Here is a 24,931-nt window from a genome sequence, read left to right on the forward strand (position 1 = left end):
TCCGGATCATTCCAGTGGAGGTTGAAGTCCCCCAGGAAGATATGCGTATTTTGTTGTCCGACATTTGCGGCAATGATATCCATTATTTGTTTGATGAAGATGGGATTGTTTCCAGGAGGGTGGTAAAAAGAATGTAGAGAGCATAGAGGCTTGTTATTGCTCGTGATGTCTAGGCAAAGGTACTCACATGAAGAAAGATGAGTTGATGCGGTTCACCAAGAGGTAGTTCTTATAGATGCAGACAATGCCACCCCCTGGCCTATCTAGTCTGTCAAGTCTCGTGATGTAGTAGTTAGGGAGAACTAGTATGTCTAAGAGGGGCGTGGAGGAATTGTTTAGCCAGGTTTCAGTCAAAATTATGAGATCGGGTTCAGTTGTTAATATGAGGTCAGCTATATCCGTGGCATGACGCGATGCAGATCTACAGTTTAGTAGGATACATTTGAGCTGGGTTATAGAGGGAGTAGCGTTATGGGTGTGGAGGATGAGTACCCTCTTGAGGTTGTTTTCAACAATACCTCTAGGAGTATGTTGTTTCGATACTCTAGAGGTATTGGGTTGGATGGGTGGAAGGGAGGGGGTGAGGGTATGTAGGAGCGAAGTAGGGAGGTAAGATCTTTCTCAGATAGGGTGGATGTTTTCCTGTTGGGACGTGATGGGGCATTGGGGTAAGGTACTGTTTTCCATCTGGGGGGCGACTGAGACAAGGGGCTAGTGCATGGATGATGAGTGTATTTAGTTTGTGGCTTGTGTGGTTGCAGAATCAGGTCGTGAAGGGTTTGGATGTCCTCTTTGATTTGGTGAAGGGATATAAGTATCCTATCCAGTCTGTTGTCTGATGTAGGGGTTGTCGTGGTTGAGAGGGGACGTGACTGGGTATTAATGCGTACTTTCGACGTAACTGGTTCAATGTAAGGCAGTATTTCAGAGTGGCCGACATTGGCTGGGGGGGGTACATAGGGGATGGGAGGGGGTGTTGACGTGAGCAGAAGGCAACGGGACTGTGCGCTTCGTGGTGCAGGGAGAAGGGGAAGATGGGACTGCATGCTGATCCGGAGTGGTGCAGGGAGAAGGGGGAGCGATGAGGGCCCGGTCAGCCGCGAGGTTGTTAGGTATGGTGATGGAAGTGGAGAGGGGAGTACTATAAGTGGGATGGGAGAAGGTGTAATTTAATAGATGGGGAGTGTTAGTGGTAGGCGAGGGGGCGTGTGTGAAGGCTGGGGGCGAGATAGAGCCAGTATAAGGTGAGGTGGGTATAGGAGAAATCGAGATGGTGCTGGGGGCCGAATATGAATTATGTAGGTGTAGGTTGCTTAATGGGGTGTCGGCTACGCCAGGGCTGGGAGTTTTATTGTTGTGGGATAACGCTAGGGGAAGTCCAGGTGCGGAATCAGATAGGGGGTCAGTCCGATAGTTGGGGGAATGGTTAGTTGGTGAGGTGGGGTAGGGGCTTGCAACCTTTGCTTTGATGATCGGGAAGATGTTATCCAGAATGTGAAGATTATGGTCTGAGGCCTGCATGAGGATGATACCATTATGATAGATGGTGATGTGTAATGTGAAACCGTGTGCAGTTGTTTTGGTGGATGCAGTCGCGAGTAGTGTGAGAAAGGCTTTCCTCCATTGTGCTCTTCTTTTGGTGTAGAAAATGATGTCGTTAGTTGTGCGTCCTGTGTTATTAGAGAAGTAGGTGTCAGCAATTGGTGTTTCGGGGTGAGATTTGAACTGCCTATGTTTAAAGTCTTTGGCCGCCTTTTTTGAGAGGCCAGGAGGGTATTTGATTGAGTAGGTGTGCAGGCCTATGGGCTCCATAGTGTGGGGCTGGTGAGATAGGGGGCTTAGTGGGAAGGGGTAGGCGGGTACAGGAGTGGGAGAGGTGGTAAATAGAGGATGAACTAGAGGCTACTATATCTATGTAACTTACACCTATTGGCCTATCCGATCAAATCATAGCAGCTACTAATATGTGTAAGCGGCGACATCTTCGTATGCATCTTCCTCAGTGATGGTCTGGCATCCGTCGAATTAGATACTGGCAGTTCCTAATATTTATAGGATGTAAGCATCACCGGATTAATGGGTTAGGACGACTAGGTGTGGGAAGAGTGGGTATGATCAGGTGAAAATGCCTAGAATAATGGAGTAACCAGCTGGCTGTAGATGTGGTGAAAAAAAAGCTTGTTGGTCCTATCACTCTTTCCGTGCTACAAGCCTAATTTTGGGATAGTCCTTTGTCCGTTTCTATTTGGGAGTTGCTGTACCTGTTAGTCCTATGTCTTTGTCCATGTTGTGGTTGCTGTGCCTGTTAGTCCTATGTCTTTGTCCATGTTGTGGTGGGAGGAGGGTTGTGTTTATCTTTTAGAGTAACCCCCATCTCCAGCCATTTTGAATGAAGTGTAAATGAAGTGTAAATGCCGAGAATACACCTTTCAATCCCAAGAGTACAGTTGTGCTGCCTCAGAATGCTGTTTAGTTGTCTTTACATCAGCTTGTCGATTCTAATACACCCTTGCATTCTTATCACTCCCACTCGTCGAGAGCATAGTTGTACTCCCCGTATTATTGGGGCGCCGCCATTTTGGGACCAGGCAGCCTGCAGGCTCTGATTGTTGTGATAAGTCATACTCTAAAGAGAAAAGGAACGGAAAGCAATCTACCTGGATCCTGGATCGGCGGAGGGCCAGGGCTCCTCGTTCACGTCGCCTCCCTCCGAATTGAGCGCCGATCCGAATTCCGGCACCACTGGCAGGGAGGGAGGGCAGCTGCCGAGAAGCGCTATCACCAGGGAGGGTTGTCGTGACTCATGCGGAGCGCCGACGAACTGGGGACACCCACTGGTCCCCCGGGAGCTCTCTCCAGCTGATGTGGGTCATATCAGGTCAAGTATGACCCTGCGTGCATCAAAGCTCCAAGCAGGCGGGAGATGACGCCGCAAGCGGAAGCGGCACAGAAGGAGACAGGAGGCGGTCGATACCGGGCTCCGGGCACTTGGCGTCAACAAGGAGGAATCAGAGCCGTAGTGGAGCCAGATTCCCAACCTGGAGATCGCATTTGGCATGCCAGGACTCTGGACAGCTGGAGGGCATCTGGGCATCTGTAGGACACATGGCTGGGCATCGGGGGGAGTCCTGTAATGGCGCCCGACTGGCAAGTCAACCCCAATACCGGGCGAAACGATCCGGGTCCTCTGCAGATGCAGCGATGGAGAGCCGTGCGAAGCAGCCCCACAGCGGTCGGCTGATCCTGGAGTAGAAGGTCCGGCCCGTAGCACCGGTGTCTGGGCAGAGCACTGGGCAGAGCAAGCAGGACCTGGGCCACCCCGAAGATTGATCCAGCAGGTAAGAAAGATGTTTTAAATGGCTGCAGTCGCTGCAATGATGTGCTTGGGTGGGGGTCCCAGTCAGCTCCAGGGGCAAGTGGAGGGCTGATGACAACAGTTTATCGGGGATAAATACCAAAAGGTGATCCCAAAACCAGTAGCTCCTTGTGAAGCTCCTACACGGCCGCCATCTTGAATAGGTGAAAATTGTATTATAATAATTTGTATAGCGTGGCTAATCATCCTGTAGGGTATTCAGTGGGCGTGTAGGCATGCAAATGAGGGTGACAGGAGCCCGGTCTTCAGCTTCTTGCAAAATTCAGGAAGTGAGAAGAAGGACCTGATGTGCAGAGGGAGGCTGTTTCAGGGCTTGGTGTGATGTAGGAGAATGCTAGATATCCTATTCTGCGGATGCGTGGGGTGTGTACGAGTGAGAGTGAGGCTGAGTACAGGTGTCTGGTGGGTTGGTGGAAATGAAGATGGTTAAGGTATATTGTTTTGATATTGTGCAGTGTCTTGTATGCATGCATAAGGAGTTTGAATTTGCTGTTATTATTTATGGGAGCAACTGAGGGTGACAGGAGCCAGGTCTTCGGCTTCTTGCAAAATTCAAGAAGTGAGAAGAAGGACCTGATGTGCAGAGGGAGGCTGTTTCAGGGCTTGGTGTGATGTGGGGGAATGCTAGATATCCTGTTCTGCGGATGTGTTGGGTGTTTACTTTTGAGAGTGAGTCTGAGTGTAGGTGTCTGGTGGGTTGTTCTAATATTGTGCAGTGTCTTGTATGCTTATATGAGAATTAGCAGTTACTATGTATGGGAGCCAGCGGAGCTCTCTGAGATGTGGTACATTGTTGGGGTCGAAGATAAGTCCTGCTTCTGCATTCCGGAAGGTCTGGAGTGGGTGGAAGAGATGGTTGAAATTCACGGCGTACAGTGTGTTGCCATAGTCTAATATGCGTGTGATGAGGTCTTGCATGATGGGGTAGCCACTCGAAGATCCTGCGGAATACATGGCAACAGGAAGATCTGAATGCATTGACCTTTGCTGTCATGTTGAGTTTGACGCCAAGAATGATTCCTAGGTTTCTTGCATGGTTGGTTAGCATGGTTGAGGGTCCAAGCTCTGATACCCACCAGGTATGTAGAGTGCCGGGAAGAGTTTGTGTACCTGAAGATGAAGGTCAAAGCTCTGATGGCCGCTAGGTAGAATCCTAGGAAGAGTTCTTGTACCCGACGATCAATTTTTCTCTCTTGCCAGAGCTGAGTTTGAGGCAGTTGGCTACCATCCCGTCTGCTATGTTGATCATGCAGTCACAGAAGTTAGTTCAGGTGATGGTGGACTTGTCTGTCAGAGATAGGATCGGTTGTATGTCATTGGTGTGATGGGGATGTCATATCATCTGACGATGTTGGGGGTGGTGTCATGTAGATGATGAACAGGGTTGGGCTGAGCAATGAACCTTCAGTGACTCGGCAGATCAGTTTCTAGGGTTTCGACTTGCTGTGTTCTTCCTGTCAGGACGAAACATGACATATGGCATGGTGATTTGATAGTATATGATGGAGTGGTCAGTCCACGTGAGTGGTGATGTACTGCTATACATGATCTTGTTGCCCATGATTGGATTCAAAAAATGTAAGTTTCCAAGTAGTATGAAGTCTTTGGACTCGATGGTGAAGGGAACAATGTGATGAGGTAGCTGAACATGGTTAATGGTCTAGGTGGTCAATATGCGAGAATTTCTTTCAGGGTGAAGCACATGTGTTTCATTAAAGAGGTATGGGTGTCTGTGAATGAGGCACATTAAATGGTGTCCTTGTAGATTATTTTGTAGACCCCTGTGATGGTCATGGTAATGTCAGGATTTGGGGTTGATCCAGGATTCCATGAAGAAAAGGAAGTCTGGCACACTGTTGCTGAGGTGATAACAGATTTTGGGGGCATGTTTTTCTGAGCAAACGGGTGTTGGGAAGCATGCGTTGAGTGATTGTTCTGGGGCTGGTACGGTGTACTGTCCAGTGTTTGTCCGGGTGGGTGTGCTGCTGCAAGTGAATCGGCAATCAATGCAACTGATGCAGCAGCAGTGGGAGGCATAGCAGTCAGTGTCGAGCGAGCGAAGGATTGCTGCTTGGGAGGGGGGAAATGTGCAGGGGACGATGGGGTAGCCTGAAGCAGTGAAATAGCTAGAAAAGTAAGTGGAGCAAAAAGAAGAAGAGGCTGAAGAGAAGAAATGCATAAAAAAGAAAGTCACACCAGAGGGAAAAGCAGGAAAATGGAGAGAGCCCAAAATGAGAGAGATGCACTAAGAGTGATAAGGACGCAAAAGTGCATGGGAGTGGTAAAGAAGAGCAGAAAGCACAAAATATGTGAAAAAGAGAGAGAGGCACTAAAGTGAGAAGGGAATACAGATACAAGACGGAGAATGAGAAGCACATAAAGGGAGCAGGTGCAAGAGAGAGGATAAAGGTGGCTGTAGCGAAGGCAAGTCAGAAGTCTGGAGATGCAAGGGAGGTTTAGAAAGGGCCTAGACTGGTCAAAAGACAAGTCCCAGGTAAGTGGGTGAGGGGGCCTATTGATATTCTTTATTGTTTTCCTTGAGTTTCATCAAACAATTTTCTCAAAAACTTAGAAGCTAGTTTAAAAAAAATATAAAATATAAAGTTCAAACTTAAAAAGAAACTTATTTGTTTAATTTTCTTGCTAAATGACTATCTGTCAGATGTGCAATGCACTGGCCATAAAATGCTGTTCACAAATTTGTAGAAATCATTTACATTACATTGTTGCCGCCAATGCAGGTATGTTTTCTGGTCCTGCCAGGACCCTCGGCAGTCCTTCAGCAGTTGAGGGATAGTGTGGAATACAGAAGACTGCAGTGCACTCTTGTGTGAATCTGAAGTGCTCTGGATAACATGCTGTAAACAGATGCACAAGATACACATAAACATGCACAATGTATCTATTTACTGCATGACCCAGATCCATGTTAGGCCCAGGCATAATTATAATTATGCTGGCTTACTCATAGTAATTTCAATAATTTCGCATTACTCTTTGATGTGGGATTTAACGATGATAGCGTAATTTTGCCGGCTCGTGTAATTAAGAGTAATTCGGGGGGAAACAGTCCTACAGCAAGAGCTCATTTAGAGTTCATGAGTTGCTGCTCGGTATTTGTGTTCTGTTGCACTTAGGTCTATTTCCTAACGCAAAATGCTCCTTCATACCTATTTCAGATATGAAGGTGCATTTTGATACAGATAGATGTATAACAAAGTCCTGGGCGCACGTAAAGTAGTATTACATTAAAAAGGTACGATTCAATTCAAGTGGATTTCAAAAGAAATGTCAATGTTCGTCTCAGATAAGTTAGTTCTTTGTCTTTATTCTTTTGCCTTCCCCGAATACTTGTTGTCAGAGAATCATTTCTTCTTCTTCTCAGATGGAGTCTTGGTGCCCCGACACCTAGAACTACTTTAGGGACCTTTACAGAATGCCTTGTTTTTATGTTTGTCCCCTACCCCCTTCTTCTGGTAGGGACCCTGCCCACCCGTATGAGCATCATCCCTAATAACAGCTGGTTGTCCCTGGTGCCTGCCTCATTAGCAAGCGCCCTGGGGTCAGTGAGTTTACTATTAATCAGGTGTTGGGAATATCTTCAAAACAAAGATTGAACATGTCCTCTCTTGCAATTCAGTTATACAACCCTTGGTAATCCTTTATATCACTGCCCTCTACCCAGCCTTCCAGTGCCTGGCAAAAGGAAATTACAACATCCACCTAGGACTGATGAGCCAGCTTCTGGCAGTCCTGAAATATTTGCCTATACTTTTCAGGGGTGAGACCATATTTCCTAACACAGGTTTCATTCAAGGGGGAATATCTCATCCTGTCTTTATTCGCTAGGGCCAGTAGAGCATCCCTCTACTCACTAGGTTTATGCTTTCAGAGGCTAGCTCCCCTCCAGAGAGTGTCAAAATTAGCCTTTTTAGTACCTCATCAGTGCAGGGGTTCACCCTTCTCTGTCCACGGGTCCTTAAACCCACAAAGAAGAGCTTGGCACTGATGCTGGAATTCAAAATAACAAGTTTATTCACTCATGAGTGAGCCCACGTCCATACAACACCCTCAAGTGTTCCAGGAGGTAGTGACTTGAATACACAGACCATGGGCCTTTTATACTGAGTTTTCTGCACTGGTAAGCATGTGGTTACAAATAGAAGGTACAGGCCTACACAAGAATAACTACCAACAAACATGGTCAAATGTGAAATCACTTAGACCGCAAAGTGGGAAGGGGAGCAGGAGTGCCTATGGTAGCACTAAGAGATTGACAGTTGAGTCTGAGATCAGGTGTTCTGGCAGCTACAAACTCTTTAGCAAGCATATTGCTTTTAGCATAGTCAGGAAGTTAACTAAAATAGACAGCACAGGCAGGGAAAAAAGACTTGCAGCAGAGGATGGAAGTATTACATAGTTGACAAAATGTATGCCACAAACACGATGGCTTCAGCCTATGCTAACAGGTTATCTGTGATTTCCACAAGAGTACTGTAGGTATGCAGCCACCAGCATTGCTGGACTCTGCCTGCCTAGCCCTTATATTCAGCCCTCTGGTGCTGCTTTTGCAGGCCATTTTTCTCTCCTCCACCTCCAGTGTTTCCCTTCCTAAGCCCCTTTCAGCCTCAGCTTTATTTTACTTTCCTTCCATGGCCAGTTTCTTTTCATTCATGGCCAGTTTTTCCCTTGCTAAGTCCTTCTCAGCATCCATGGGCAGTTTAATTTCCTTCATGGCCTGTTTCTTTTCCTCTATTTTTAACCGGGCCACTTACAGTTTAAACTCCTTTTCGGCCTTCCTGTCTGCCAGCTCCTCTGCTTCTTCTCTGGCAGGGAGCTTCAACTCCTGAGACAGGTCTGCACCCTCAGCTGACTGCAACATCTACTACATCTCAGGACCCCATCCTGGCCCTGCTCTGGCCCCTTAAAAATAGCCACATCATCACGGTCATCTGTTGAGACTGGCAACTGGTGGGCCTCCACCCATGCGCTCAGAGACTTTTGGTGCTCCGCCTTTCTGGTGCTCTTATTGGTGGGCAGCCCTCTTTGCTTACAAAAATCCTTGAGCTCAACAACAGCATAGCTCTCCAGATCGAGGTGCACAAATTCCATTATTACAGGTTCAGCCACAGACAAAAACAGTCAGGCAGATTAAGGGTAAATTAGGAGAAAACAAAACATAAAGGCCAATCAAAGAAAATTTAACACAAATTCACTGTATGGCACTGTACAAACACGAATCCTAATCATCACCAGTAAACACCAATGTGAGAAATTTGGTTACTGGTTGAGGAGGGTAAAACTCTTCTCAAGCAGCAACCACAATACTTGTCAGGGTGAAGTCACAAGCAAACCCCAAATTAACCAGCGGTCTAGCCTCCGGTAGCTTGGCACAGAGCTGTCAGGCAAAACTTAAAAGCAATGTGTAAAGTATTTATGCAGCACTTCAAGCAGTGAAAATACAACAGAAGAAAAATCCCACTCAAATTTAGAAAAATAGAGTACATTTTAGTAAGTACATCCAGACCAAAACAAAATAAATCAGAACAGTAGAATCAGAAATATTCAGTTTAAAAGGTTTCAGTGAAAATAGCGCCAAAAGCACAAAGTATCAGCTGTGATTATCTGGTCACAACAAACCGTTAGAAAATCTCAAGTTCAGGCCAACCACAATGGACCACGGGGTAGCTACAGTGACCCACATAAGTCTGATGAACAGAATACCTTAATCCTGGTTGCGAAGAGAGGGAGAGATTGGCATCAAATAGCAGCAGAGGCGATGTAAGGTCCTGGTGAGGTCACACAGAGGCGGTTCTGAAGAAGTGTGATGCAATGTCCTTGTGTGGAGATGTGTTGTGTAGTGGTGGTCCTGCTAGGCTGTAATTGGCGTGGTGATGTCTTTGCATAGAGAAGCATCGGATAGTGCTGGTTCTGATGAGCAGCGATTGTGATTCAAAGTCCTTGTGCCAGGTAAATCTGCAGAGCAGATGTGATGTGTTAGTTCTGAGAGTGATTGATCAAGTAGCAAAGGTTATGTACAAGTTCTGCCCAAGATGTGCCAGGCCACAGAGGAGATACGTCAGTTCTGTTGAATTCACAGAAGGGCTGGCAGAGCACCTTCAGTCCCACTTCCAGAGGTCCAGGACTGGGATGGCATCACCTGTGAAGGCAGGACTCAAGATACCAGTGCCCAGGTTCTGCATTCAAGGTTGTTGGAAGCCTGCTCTGTCCCTGAGACTTCTGATTAGGAGGCCAAACAACTAGTTGTTGGAGTCACTCTAGGGTCCTGGGTTTAGAGTTGCAGGTCCAGTCTTCACCCACTCAAGAGGGTCGCAGGGAAACAGGTCAGCACAGTGCGATACCAGTCCTTGTGGGCAGCAATCTAGCAAAGTGATAGTCCTTTCAGCAGCATAGCAGTACTTTTTTATGGCAGATTCCACAGGTCCATAAGTCTAATGAAGAGTTGGGTCTAAGGGTCCAATAATTATTCCTGGTGCCCACTTTGAAGAAAAGGGCACTTTTAGAGGTTTCCACCCCCCTGAGGTGTCAGAATTTGCCTTGCTCCCTGTTCTAGACCCAGCTTGTTGGGGCTTACAAAACACCAGTGTTAAAGCCTTTGTGATGTGCAAGTGTGGTAGGTGATAGCTCCAGGGGCATGTTTGTATGTGTGTGGTCCCCGAGGTGCTTTACTACGAGCCAGGTCTTCAGCTTCTTACAAAACTCAAGATGAGTGGGGGAGGTTCCCATGTGTGGAGGGAAGTTCTTTCATTTCTTGGATGTGATGTAGAAGAATGAGCAGCCTTCCATTTTGCTTATGCTGATGCGGAAAGTGCATGTGAGTGTGAGTGAGGCAGAGTGTAGGTGTCTAGTGGGTCGGTTAAAGTGCATGGGTTTGTTCAGCTATTCTGTTCTTGTAATTTGTTAAGTTTTCAATACATGCTGAAAAGATTGAATTGACTGTGCTTGTGAATGGGTTGCCAGTGAACTTTCCTGGGGTGTGGTGTGGTGTGGCGTATTGTGGGTGCAGCATGGGAGGTCGAGGATGAGTCTTGCGGAGTTATTCTGGATGGTCTGGAGTCTGTGTAGTAGTTGTTTGGAGATTCTGGTGTAGGGAGTATTGCCGTAGTCCAGCCTTCTGGTGATAAGTGCTTGTGTGGTGTTTCTGAGGCAACCATTTGAAGATTTTTCATAGAATGCATAGTATGTGGAATTAGAATGTGCACATTGCTTTAACTTGAGCAGATATGTTGCGCTTGTTGTCTAGGATGATCCTTAGATTTCTTGTGTGTTCTATGGGTGTGAGTGTTAGTCTTAACTCCATCAGCCACTAGGTGGAGTCCCACAGGGAGGTCTTGTTGCCGGAGACCAGTACTTCTATCTTGTCGGAGTTAAGCTTCCGGCAGTTGGTTAGGACAAGCAAATGTTAACTTTAAAAAAGAGTCACTTTAAGAATTGTGACAAAAATTCTGACTGTACCTTTAAAGAGAGCATTTAATTATAATTCTTTAGACACCAAACTCGACCTGTCACCGGCTCTCAATTGAATATCATTACTCATTAAATGTAAAAAGGTAGCCAATGTTGTTTAAGGCCTTGTACTGGTGAAAAACCAATTTAAGAGTTTTCCACTTGAGCATGAAAAACTTAAGTAATTGTACAGCTTTTGCAAATACACTACACCCTGCCCTCAGGGCTTAAGGTAGGCCCTACTCAACTTAAAAAGGGAGGTCTGGGCCTGACAAGAGGCTTACCTTGCCCGGTCGAACTTGCAGTTTTAAACTGCATACACAGACTGCAATGGCAGGCTTGAGATATGTTTATAGGGCTAATTAAGTGTTTGGCATAATCAGTGCAGTAGGCCCACTAGTAGCATTTAATTTACTGTCCGTATGCACAGGTAGTACCACTTTACTGGGGACTTACAAGTAAATTAAATTGGACAATTGGGTGTAAGTTATAAGGAGAGAGCACAAGCACTTTAGCACTGGTTATCAGTAGTAAAGTGTGCAGAGTCCTAAAGCCAGCAAAAATTAAGTCAGCAAAACGGGAGGATTGAAGGGAAAAAGTTTGGGTAGGACCATGCCAAGGAATTCCAGGTCTATCAGTCAATATTCTTTATGTCGGAAAGGGGCAGAGTCAGTGATTTCTTTCTAAAAACAAGATTATGATAATCTTTTCCCACTGTCTGTGTCTTTGCAAATGGACTGAAGACTGGTCTGTGGAGGGTTGGTTGTGGCACCAGAAATGCTTTAGCAGTGAAGCTGCAGGCTAAGCGAATCTCATTTCACATTGTGAAATCTATGTGAAAGGCCATCTACTCATTGTCTCACTCTGTATGGATGATATTTTGATATACCTGCAGAACTCTGAGACTGATGTAGGTCTCATAATATTGGAGTTGACCCAGTTTGGAGTATTTACTGGGTTAAAAATCAACTGACAAAATCTGAAATATTTTCACCTATTGTAAAGACAAACAACAAAACACGTTTCTCAGCTCACTATATATTTTGAACTTTAAATAAAACAAAGAAGCAAACGCCATTTTGACAATAATTCTCATATTAATGATCAATTTCTCCTGAGAAATAAGCAATTAAGTATTAATAACTAAGACCTCCTAAGAGATCATTCGGTTGACTAGTTATCAATACTCAACTGTTTCTTTCTACATATTAAATGAAGTGCCAAATTTGTCACGCAGTATAACCCACAACAGCTCAAGGTTTTAGCAGGTTAATTGGAAGTAGATAGTGTGGTCATAACCCTGAAGTAACAGAAAGCCGACGTGTTGAGCCCTATAAAAGTCACAAATAAACACTTCGAAAAATAAATGAGGGGCAATTTATTATGGCAAAGAGAGGAAGGTAAAAGCAAATCAAGAGAACGCACATCCACTTACCCTGCCATGATGGCTCCAACATCAGCAACAAACCACTCAGGGGAGTTAAAACCCAGGATCCCGACGCCATGAAATCGCTCCAGACCCAGCTATAAAACCAAACAAAATGAGGCACAATATTAAATATACTGTTTATAGCACTGTACTATGGGTGCAGCATCTGGTCTATTGCATTGAATCTATATTGTTTGCATTTGTGTATCTGGTGGCAGGTTCATGGCAGCCATGTTAGTTTTGATGTACATGTTGAAAAATTTCTGAAATTCATAATTTTGTTAGATCTTTCTTATCTATCTGTATGAAGACACTTGGTAAATGTTGATAAGAGTATTTGACTTACTTTCTAATTTCTATGAAGACCAGGGTTTCGTCCAAGGGGCTTATTTACAATAAGCGTGTGCTGCTGGTGTGTCACTTTTTTTGATACACCAGTGGCGTTTTCTTTGCTCCATATTTACAAAGTGACACATCTAGGCAGATAAGTCACATTTGGCCGAACTGCATCAGTTTGTTCCTTCATCTGCACGGGCTGCATTAATCAAATGGAAGGCAGGCGTCCCCTTCTATTTTCTGTTGTAAAACCTATGCCGCAGTATTTATGGCTCTTAGGGAAAGTGACGCAGTATTGAGCAGCATCACGTACAGACTGCAATGCATCAAAATTCCTGCGCCTCAAAAACCAAGGCTTATGAATGACACATTGTCTGTGGAATAGGTTTTGTGCCTATTTGAATTCACCTAAAACATTGTAATTAGTCATTACAGCACCTCCTCTCAACTAGTAGCTTACGCACACATGTATCAAACATGTTGTTTGACCCCTTGAGCGACCTAGCACAGAGGTTAGCGTACACATAAGGTAGATAACATAGGACCTGTCACCTTACATTGCTGGTGCGGGTAGTACAACATTTTGTATACCCACCCATTTCTGCATGTTTATATTAATCCGAATAATCTATTAATTGTAATATTATTAATCTGTTTGAAGTGATATCTAACCAACTATATTAATGAAAGAATTACACGTGGGATTTGCATTTGCATGGCTGAACTAATTTTGTATACTAATATATGTACGCATACTAATGGTAGAAAATTAGAATATTGCATGATATATGTTGCTTTTGTGATGTAATTGTAAGTTGCACCAGATGACATCGTTGGGTGAATATAAACGCTTTGAATGTTGCTATTGTGCTAGATAATCACATATACATATGGGGATTAGTGAGGGTTTAACATTTTATTAGCCATTTCAATGTTTTAATTACGTTTTGTGTTTGTTTTCCTTAAGTTGACCGATTTGGGCCTTCGTAAAGATGGCAGACTCCGACATGACGGCCTAGTCACTGTTCCACGAGGTTTCGGGTGAAGTGTGCCTGCGCCACAGCCAGCAACAAGTGGCCTCGTCTTGACCTCATGTGAGATGTACCCATCAAGGATGTACTGGGAGAGTTGCCAAGATTGTTAAACAAAAGACTGTCTTTAAAAGCGGAACCAGGAAGCGTAATGATCTAACAAAAAAGACTATGTGAGAACCTCACCGAACGACCCCAAATCCTCCAATCAGGACTGTCTAAAATTGATTTTTGTTACATCTTGACATAAAATTTATTATAAAAGATGGTAGAGTAGTGAGTTTAAAAAAAAAATAATAATAAGGCTGGGAATGCTGACGCTGACGGAGAGGACGGTGACACTGCTGGACAGCTGTTTTCCTGAATCTTTGACAGACTGAATTGCTGCCTGACTTTGATGAATTAAAGATTTTTCCACGACTTGATTGGCTTAGAGGACGACTAATAGCCAGATTCGGTAAATATGATATTCGGTGGTTTGGTTTATGACCTATTAAAATTGCAATTGATTAGATAAACAAAATTATTATTCTAACAAACAAATGTGTCAGGTGATTTATTTGGAGAAAGTAGAACAAGATTAAATGTAGATTAAAGAATTGAATCACCAAATATCCAATTTCAACTAACTGATCTATCGACTAAATGGAGGGAATATCTCGAGGTTCTGAGTTTAATAAAGGTACTTAATGTATGTTCAAGTAAATTAGGTTCTTTAGGTGAAAAGGTATTCCTTTCATGTCAGCGTTTGGAAAATGTATCTCTCCCGTGAGAACGGATCAATGAAGTGTGAGTGTTGGTGTTATGGGCCCCACCAATGAATCTATTGATTGAATATGCTAGTATGATATTTGGTCTGTGACGAAGGGAGGATTTAAAAATCCATGCTGCATCAACATCACTTTACTTATATGTATACACTCACATTACTGTTTCACTCATCACTCAAACATACTTAGGCCTCTTACACATAAGTAGACTGTTCCCACTGTAATATGACACATAGCTATTCTTCATACTTGCATGGTTTACATCCAGGATGTATGGTATGGTGTCCCAGGTGACTTTACCACCATTACACACTTCACAATATTTCTAACACATTGGACCATTTGTGTTAGTTACAAACAATCCATGTCCTCTGTTTGTGCCGCATAGCTGACATTGAGCTTGTTGTAAGCATAAATTCAGCCATACGTCACTTTTCTAGCCACTGAACCACTGTCCGCTGTGCCAACCCTCCTTACCAATGCGTCTGTTATTTTTTTACTCATGCTTGTTCTTTACACCATGGTGCGCCATATCGTGAATACAGTGCATCCATGGTGTTAACAATGACTTAACATGCATTGTGGCAGTGATATGTTAGTTCTTGTAAATGATGTGCATGTATATTTTAGCATGATCAGCAGCACCAATGTAAATGCTCCTGCTTAGTACTAATTTGCATGCCCATAGTGAAAATGTTTCTTTCCTTGGGGAGTTTCGCTTTACTCCCACCTTTCTTTGGGGGAGAGGGTGACCTTGACCTCCTCTCATCTAGGAACAGGAGTTCCTCTTGCTCTTGACAGTAGTAAATCTCATACATGCTCCATGGTGATAAAGGTTCCCATAATGATGCTAAGTACCCAGAACCTTACTCTGGGACATAGAGTCTCCATCCACAGTAGTATACTGAACAGACACACACAGGAATCTCGGTGAAAAGGTCTTTTAAGAGTGCCTAGCCAACTTTCATGAGTTAGAAAAGTATGTTTGCACTCTTAAATGTGGATACTTGCATGTGTAATCTTGACTTACACACAATAATAAATTTGTGAATCAGGGCAACCATGTAAAATGCCATGGATGGACGTTCAAGAGATGTTCTACTTTCAGGAAGATACAAAGGTTCACCATTTGTCCAATGTGATTACCATGAATTAATGGGATTGACATGTGATCTTCTCCAGTGTAATAATCTTTCTTTTCTTTTGCAAGTGAAGAGAACCGACTGAGGGTGACACATTTGAACTGGGGGCCCCAGTATTGTTCCACCCAATTGCATAATATTTTCTCACAACATTACATTGTGGGTAAAAAGTTGCACAAGTTAGTTGCTCAAGATTGGCTCAAGAAGATTATGTTTATCAGTAAGCTAGCTTCTGCAACCAGTTTAATGTTAACAAACAGTAACACGAAATTGTGCAATGCAGAACATCACACATTTTGAAAAATGAGCATAACATAATTAAAACTTTGCTTGGGCAAAGCCAGGAGAAGGCAATTGTAACAGATGGGCTCTGCCCATTTAATCCTTCTTGACTTTTTGCTTTTGACTATCTGGTTGTTTGACTTTTACTGTGAGCGAGTCTGAATAACTGATTCTCACTCATGATAAATTCATTAAAGATGGACTGAGACTGCTAACTGCTAGTGTCTGAGTTTTAGGATAATTCCACATTTACACAGCTAGGGTAAGAGTCTCTATGTTGGTTATACATGAATACATTTCTACCTGTGTGTGCACACATGTACAGATTGCATGTGCGAGACTACAATCTTGCATAGTCAGGGTATGTGCACAGGAACAGTTTTGTGAAAGGGACTCTTCAAGGATTGGTAAAGACCTGGGGTAGGCCTTATTCTTTTAGTGGTTATTTATGGAGTATGTATGCAGTGCTTCCTGAAGGTCTGTGGTGTTAAACTGAATTACATTATGGACATATTCTACACCACTGTACAGTTTCCCACTTCTTATGCCAAAAGGGTCTGGCGAGGTATAACTGATAGGTTAAACATGCATTCCGAGTGTAGATCCGCAGTTCTTTTCATCATATCTTCACACCTTTTGACATTTTGAAAATGTTCATACTTTGATTGCTTAGCTAATTTTCCTGGCCACTGTCCTCCTTACTGGGCCAAGTTGTTTTTTTTGCTGTCCAGCAGGAGGATCAAAAACCTCCCCACAAAATAGAGCAATTAACAGGAATCAGTGGGAAATAAATCTGCATCTATTAATTAAATCCTCACACTGAACCTGAGCTGAGAATGGCCAAATCCACAGAAACAAGAGAAGAGGGCAAGTCCTATCTATCTTAACACAGGAGGGGTTTCCCTTTTGAAGTTTTGATGGGAAGGGACCGGGGTACGGTGTGAAGTGGAGATGGAGCTGAGGCTCCAAGAGAAGGTCTTCCCATTGACCACTGTAAGTAGCCATCTTAAAATGTCCCAGAATGCTGTGCAGAAGGGTTAGACAGGGTCGAGTCATGATATGGCACCTTAGGATTTGCCAGAGATCCCTGATTTCTACAATGTGCTACCCCCACATAAGGAAGAGACTGATGATAAGACACTGTACCTGGAATCAGCAATTTTGAAAGAATGCATAGCTAGCAGGAGAAGCCACCCAATGCCACTTCATGGATGGAACGAAGGACTTTAACTCTGGCTGACCCCAAGGACTTTGATGGGTCATCCCAGTGCCTGTGCCACTGGCCCCCTTTATGCCCCCTGGAACAGTTGGGGGAATGGGCCTGCTGGGGAACCCTGGATATTTTCACTGGGACTGCTGTGGCCTGTCCTTCGATTCTGCTGATACTCAGGTGCCCTTCAAGAAGTCTGGAGGCTGTGAGACCTGGTAAACACAACAAAGAGGGTGTTCATCTTACTGGCTATTGAAGGACTGTGGAAGATATTGCCATAGAAGATGAAAGGATAATGTGCCTGCAAGGGGAGCATTTAGAGAGGTTTTTCATCAAAGAGTAATTCTTCTAGATTGAATGTCACAGAGTGTAGGTAAATAGAATTAATTTGAAGACAGGAAGTCAAATCATTAAGCAACTTAATTGATCTAAATTTCAACTGGTGGATGAACTTGAAAAGCTGGAGAAATGAAACTATCAATTTACTTGTGAACTTCTTTGCTAACCTCTCACAAGCCACAAAAAACAGTGAGTTGAGACTAGACTGTGAGCTGTGTTGGCCATAATGAATGAATACTTCTCAAATAAATTCTGACCTGGAGCGGCCAATCTGAAAAGATCCACTATTTAGTGCTATGGCCTCCACTGAATTAATGAAATGTGAGCAGTTGGCTAACAAAGCACGTACTGGCAACAATGGCAGGTTACTTATGCACGCTTCTGTTTATAGGCTCCTACAAGGTGTGAAAAGCAGTAAACCGTGACTGAAACACCAACCTGAGTGGCCATATTTGATAAACATACGTTATTTTTTTATGGCTGTATCTACACTAAATTATAACTTGTGGCGACCATTTTGAAAAGGTCTTGAATATAGTTGACCCCAGGGAGGAGAATGAGGGTGATTAGCCCAGTAATGAATGTGAAATATTTTGATCTTAATAGATATAGTGTTATATAATGATGCAATTATTTAAGCGAATTAGTAGTAGAAAACACAATTCTCATGATTACAATAGTACCTTATGATAATTATAGGTGTGCAATTCGAAGGCATCTAAAAGTGGTTGTGACACTGTGATATATCTAATATGAGAGAAGTTCAGATTTTTGAGACCTTGTGGACCAATATATCAACTATTTCTTTTTGGCCTATCAATCACAATTCGTAATGTATACATGGGGTAAAATGTGTTGAGTTACTCTCCCTCAGTGGAAGGTGTATGTAGAACCATAATTTATAAGTAACTAAAATATTTTGCATAAAGGTATAGTTTAGTAGTTGAGTTTCCAGAAATTGAAATATGATGACTATGGGTTTGCCAATCAACATAATTTTAAGATGATTGTGAAGCTCTTCAATGATTAAAAAGAGACATGTTGTAATTGAACCACAGGAGCCCATGGAGAAGACAGGTCTGGTGAAGGAAGCAGTAAAGTGAACTTTCTCAAATAAAATCAGAAATGTAGGGGAGGGGGCCTAGAGAAAGAGTTCCTGTTCACTATCTCTCAGTACAATAAGCAAACAAAAGCAGGATAAAAGCACAATATAAAACTGGGTGCTCTGGAGTGACTGAATGGAGAATGAAGAATGTGGAACTTCACTGGGATTCTTCTGACTCAATCCATTTTGGAGAATGCATAGCACCCCAAAGTCAATGAAAACTACTTAAATATGTTCTCCTATGGAGACGACATTTGTGGGGCCCCCTTCCTGATCCAACCTTGGCCCCAGGAACAACATCCCTTGGGCCGCCACAAATCAACAATGTTTTGAGGGACCTCATCTTTCCAGGACAGAAAAGGATCATTGGCGGGCTCATTTCTCCCGCTTGTGTCTGGGAGGGTGGTGCATGCCGACACAATGTGTTCTGCCCATGGGCAGCAAGGGCAGGGGAGAACAGTGTTGCCTCTACCTATGGGTGGGACCTAAAGGATGATTTCTCACTCGCACCTGAGGCATGAACAGAAGAGAGTGTTGGCAGCTCTCTCAGTCCATGCAGGCACACAGCGAGCCACCAAGGGCAACAAAGGCCTTTCAGCTCCCCTTACACCCCCAATGAAAGTGAGAAAAAATATCTGCATGCCTGATGGGCATGGCCACCGAGTATTTACAGAAAAAGGATGGTGGTGCAAGATAAATTTACCAGAATAACGAAAAAACGTTGTTTATTTAGTAAAGTGGCAAAACCACTCATTAAAGATTTATGCACTGGGTGAATGGAGCCTCCATAAGTTTGCATATTTACTTGAGTAGTGCCCCAAGAAAAGCAGGGGCACTACCAACAGATCGCAGAGTACATGTAGAGGCTGCAGCAGCCCCTCACTCATAGATGTTTCCTAAAAAGATGACTTAAGTACCCTAGGGGGTTAGATTTAAGCCCCAGGAAAAGTTTGTCCTGTTAGTTTCTTTGGGGTTGCAACAGTAAAGTATATTATACGGCTGCCTTCCCAAATGTGTTGACACTCTGCTAAAACCAGTAGGCATGCCTTATTGATAATGACAGTCTATTTTATTGTAATATTGCAGTTAGTGTGGGTGTATGTTGTAAAAATAGAGTTCAGAACCGAATAGCGGTGTAATGTGATATGAGGGGACGCATGCTCTTACCTACCTGGAGTCCTTGCTGAGCTCTGTGCCTGCCTTGAGGGGAACGGCCTTCTTCGGGGGTGATACCATTATCGAGGTCCAGCGCTTCTTCTTTTTGCCGTGAAGGGAACGGCCATCTAAAAACTCAATATCCCAGCATCCCAAGCCCCGGGCTCTCGACACTAGCGTCATCAGACAGCGCCGGGGAGGGGATTTAAGCCCACTGCTAGACCCGCAGCGCGGGACGTATGCTCTTACCTACCTGGAGTCCTTGCTGAGCTCTGTGCCTGCCGTGAGGGGAACGGCCTTCTTCGGGGGTGATACCATTACCGAGGTCTAGCGCTTCTTCCCAAGCCCCGGGCGCTCGGCACTAGCGTCATCAGACAACGCCGGGGAGGGGATTTAAGCGCACCGCTAGACCCGCAGCCCGGGCCAAGGGCGGGCCCGTCCTTGCCCGTCAGTGGCCGGTTGAGGCTGGGCTGGGCCCACTCTCTTGTCTTTTGGACCCGATGACTAGTCTGGCCGTTGTTGGGCCTCACTGATTTACTTAGTATCAACTGGGGGGTATTTGTTCTGTTCATATTGATTTTCATTACAGGTTTGTTAGGTGTTTAGATATTCACTAACATGAGTAAGAGGAAGGCCGAGGGTAGGTTGGTGGGGACCCTTGATGATTACCTAACAAGGGCAGAAACAGTAATCAATGATAAGATATTAGCTGTGGAACGAAGGCTATCTTTGGATCCTACCTCAGTTTTACCTTGTGTTCAGCCCACAGCTGCACACGACAACACAAAGATTATTCGGTCTGGTAATTGCTCCCCGGCGGGTCCTGTAAGTTTACCATCTAGGTCTGGGCACACAGACCGTTCTTTAATTGCAAGTTCCCCCCCTAGTCCAGCTATGGTAACCACACGGGCGAATCAAAGGGTAACTGGAACCAAAGCCAGAGAACCACCCTGTAAGAAAAGGAAAGGTCGGGGACCCAATAAGATAAATGCTCCTAGGGTTGTCCCTGGTATCATGGGAGTTCAAACCCATGGGAATTCTGCTGCCTCTGTAAGTATTAACCCCCTGCAACCTATGGCTCAGCAGAGCTTCGAGCTCCTAAGTTCTTTACTTAGGGAACAGCTAGTGTCTCTCATACAACCTGTCCTGGATAAGCTAGAATCTGTGGTGGTAAGGCTTAATCGTATTGAAGCAAATTTGGAAAGTACACAATTGTAAGCCGCATCATTACCCGAGCAGAATCCCAAGGAAGTGGCTAGTCATGCTGGTGAAGGGGCTACCATTTGTCACCATGATTTAAGATCTCATGTAAGTAACCCCCAGGCCCCCACAGTGTCTAGGGCTCATACTAACCGGCCCATGACCCCACTTAATACTGTAAGAAGACCGTTGACCGAACAACAGCCTATGTGGAATATGCTAAGGCCTGTCGCCCAAAATACAGAGGTCTCTGATACGTTAATAAGTTTACATCTTCCCCCGGCAGCTACACCCTACACAGTTATTTTATCTAACGTCCCAACACTGCCAGAAGGGTCTAGGGAGCACTGGTCTAATCTTAAAAATAAAGCCCTGTATTATCTTGGGAACAAATTTGGGGCTAGTAAATCACTATTTGAGGAATTCAAAATGGTTAGGCGGGTAACCTGGGTTGGCCATTCCCAAAAGGCCATGGTAGGGGATTGTGTGGTGCTGAGCTTTAGGTCCCCTCTATTGGTAGAACATATATTGGACATGGCCTCCCACTATGCTCCCTCCCCAGATGAGATTATGATTTTACCCTTAGGCTATTTTTATAGGCCAGTAAGGGTCTTGCCCCTCAAGCAGCACTGTGTTCTGCATAGTGCTCCCCAGCAGGGTCTTTAGCCTATTATGTCACACAACCGTTTTTCTGTCTTATCCACCCTGGAGGATAATGACTGACAGAGGGATGGTATGGACTTTCCCTGGTCTGGAGTAACTGGGAGTTTATTGCTATCATGTCGGGAGCTACCTGTTCAAACAAATTCATTGGCCCAAGGTGAGGAACCCGCTTCAACCTTAAATCCCGCACCCGAAAGTCCACCTAGTGCCTGCCCTGTTAATCAATCTAATCTGGCCACCCAGGTGGAGAATAAAACATCTGCTCGCCATAATCTATCGATCTCCTCTTGGAACATAGCTGGTTTGCAACCCAGATTGGTTGTACCAGATTGGGTGGCTTTTGCCGATCAGGCAGATATATGGTGTTTCCAGGAGACTTGGGCGGTCGATCCTATATTTCGAGTAGGGTTTTTCGAATTATTCTAAACCAGCTATTAAGGGCCCTAGAGGTAGACCGGTGGGAGGCCTGTCTATTTGGGTACGCCAATGTGAGGGCATTACAGTCGTGGAAGTCCCGACTGACAAACCCCACATTTTGGCCATCAGGGTAACCTCTACAAGGGGCTTTAATATCCTCATCATTAATATCTATGTGAGGGGTCTTCCAGGAGGCAAATGCTCCCCGTCAGTCTATCTATTGGAATAACTACTTTGTACTGCACCCAGAGTCGGTCATAGGGTGGTGGCGGGTGATTTTAATACTTGTTTCGAACCCCTGGGGGATGATGATGGAAAACTGTCTGAGGCTGAGGATTCAGTGTGGGGAATTCCTCAACTGGAATTAAATCCCATTAGGAAATGGACCCAAGCAGCCCTATATGTGAAGGGTCTGTGCCTCGAAAAGGGGTTGAGGGCTGCTAATGGCAGAACAACATCGGACAGGTCTGGGAAGCTAACTTTTAACAACGGTAGAAGTGGGAGTAGAATTGATTATATCCTGGTTAATTGTGAGTTGTGGCCGGCCGTCATAGACATGGTGGTGACTGATAGGTTAGAAAGTGACCACAACCCTCTGACCCTGTCCTTATCTGATAGTAGTTTTACTGGCCCCCGCACTGATGATGGTAGTTCTGTGTACACGCAAGTTATCCTGTCCAATGACCTGAGAAGGGTTCGTTGGCCAAAGATTGCTTCCAATGCACCCGATCGGGCTGCTATTAGGAACTTGGTCAATTCAGCTATGTGCAAGCTGACCAGATGTGAGTCTGAGGAAGGGATTATGCGCAGCATCCCGGGTATCCATAGAGAACTTTTTGAGGGGCTCAAAACCTTTTTTATTAAAAGTATCCCTGCTACTGGTAAGTTCAAATGTTTGAGGGAAAATTCGTGGTTTGATGCAGGCTGTAGAGAGTCTCGTAACGCTTTAATAATAGCTATCAAATCTAAGCTACCGGTAACCATTAGGAGCTGTAGAGCTGCGTATAAATCTGCCCAAAGAATAGCAAAGATAAATTGGGATGAAACACGTTGGAGTGAGTTATACGAGGCGTGTCAGGGTAGAAATATGTGTCATTTTTGGCACCTCCTAAAATGGGGTAGGAACCCGCAGGACATGACCCCGGCTAACCACGTTGAACCTGAACAGTGTGTCAGCTATTTTGAAAACCAGTTTAAGTCCAGGGACGGGTCAGAAGATGGATCATGGTCATATAGCTGCGCTGAAGTTTTACAGTTTGCTCCTAGTGAGGTAGAGACAATCCTGAAATCTCTCCCGAGTGGCAAAGCCCCGGGACCTGACTGCATTCCCGCAGATTTATTTAAGCAGGAGCAGGACCTATGGGTCCCATATTTGACTACTCTAGCTAATGCTTTGGCTGGTGGAGCATCGGTTCCGGATTCTTGGTTCGGGGCAGAGATATTGCCGATCTACTAGAAAGGGGATCGCTCTGCCCCGGCCAACTATCGGCCGATTAGCCTTATAGACGCTGTTCAAAAAATTACAGCTCGCTTGCTACTGGGTCGTATTACGAGTTGGATTTCCGAAACTGACATATTAACGCCCTTACAGTCAGGGTTTCGGACACATGTCGGAACTATTGACCAAGCCTTCAGGTTTATGCTTTTATACTGGAAGGAAGTTTATCTTGGGGGTGGCATGCTTTTTGCAGCCTTTGTGGACCTAAGGTCTGCATTTGATTCGGTGCCAAGGTCCAAATTGTGGGAAGTTCTTCGGGAGATGGCTATGCTGGTACAATTACTGCGGTTGCTGATCAATTTGCATGCACACACATATGCCCAGGTTCGCTGGGGTAAACCAGGGGAGGTGACTGCAAGATTTGAGGTGTCCGAAGGGGTTAGACAAGGGTGTGTACTGGCCCCCACCCTGTTTTCCTTGTTTATTAATGGAGTAACTAACTATTTTCTAAACTTTCCGACAGATGCACCCTCCATAGCTGGTATGAAAGTCCCCCTGCTCATGTTCGCGGACGACACTCTTTTAATTTCGAAAACACGACAGGGGCTACAGGTAGCACTGTCCCGGTTTGAGTTGTTCTGCCGCGATCATGAGCTTGAGGTAAATGTGGGCAAGACCAAGTTTATGGTCCTTCGTGGCGCCCGTCCAGTAAAAGCCAGGGTTGAAATGGGTGGAGCTACACTGGAACAGACATCCACCTTTACCTACTTGGGGGTCACTTTTAGTGACAATCTAAGTTGGAAGCCCCAGATTGATCTTTTCAGCCTTAGGCACTTACAATTTGGTGGAGCCTTACTTAAAGAACATAGGCAATCTATAACTAAACCCATGGCTCCCCTGATCAAAATTTACGGGTCTAAAATTCTCCCAGCTGTAATGTATGGTGCCGAACTATGGGGGTTTAGTAAATTGGATTCCCTGAGGGTGGCACAAAATAAATTTCTGACGTCTGCAGTAGGGCTACCCCAATCATCTCCACGTATCCCCCTTTTATATGACCTAGGTTGTCAGCCTGTTTAGGACATGGTCCGGTATAGGCCACTGGCGTTTTGGCGACGCCTATGGACCACCCCAGAACTGTCCCTATATGCTCAGGCACTGCTAGAGGTTAAAGCCCTCGGGGGCTCCCATAGAATGAGCTGGCTGTCAGAAATCAAATCTATCTTGACTGACATGGGCATGGGCGAACTATGGTCTAATCCTGTGACGGCTGTCTTCCCCCCAAAAAAGATCTTTAGGGACACCTACTGGCAATGGATCAACGGTAAGCGCCATGCCTCCCTGACTGGCAGCTCTTTGTCTATAACATACTTGGTTGTCAAGGATGAATCCTCCCTCGAGGTGTATTTTGACGTAATAACAAAGCAGCAGGATCGGAAATTATATCATCAATTTAGAATTGGCACCCTTCCGTTACACTGCTTTACCAAAAGTTGGAATACAATTGGCAATGATAAATGTCCCATATGTGTGGATCAGATTGAAACAGTCGACCATTTCTTATTTGTTTG

At 44.7% G+C, this 24,931-nt stretch overlaps 1 protein-coding gene across 2 annotated transcripts in view; it reads right to left on the reverse strand.

Moving 5' to 3' along the window:
• The window catches only part of LOC146863704 (long-chain-fatty-acid--CoA ligase ACSBG2-like), a 466,937-nt gene that overhangs the window by 240,273 nt on the left and 201,733 nt on the right, over positions 1-24,931 (reverse strand). For both annotated transcript variants that reach the window (XM_085627844.1, XM_085627845.1), the window contains one exon: positions 12,279-12,367. In XM_085627844.1, the coding sequence (XP_085483970.1) occupies positions 12,279-12,367 (89 nt within the window). The remainder of the gene's footprint in view (positions 1-12,278; positions 12,368-24,931) is intronic.

Source organism: Triturus cristatus, chromosome 2_1 (genome assembly GCF_964204655.1).
Source record: "Triturus cristatus chromosome 2_1, aTriCri1.1, whole genome shotgun sequence".
NCBI classification, from domain to species: domain Eukaryota; kingdom Metazoa; phylum Chordata; class Amphibia; order Caudata; family Salamandridae; genus Triturus; species Triturus cristatus.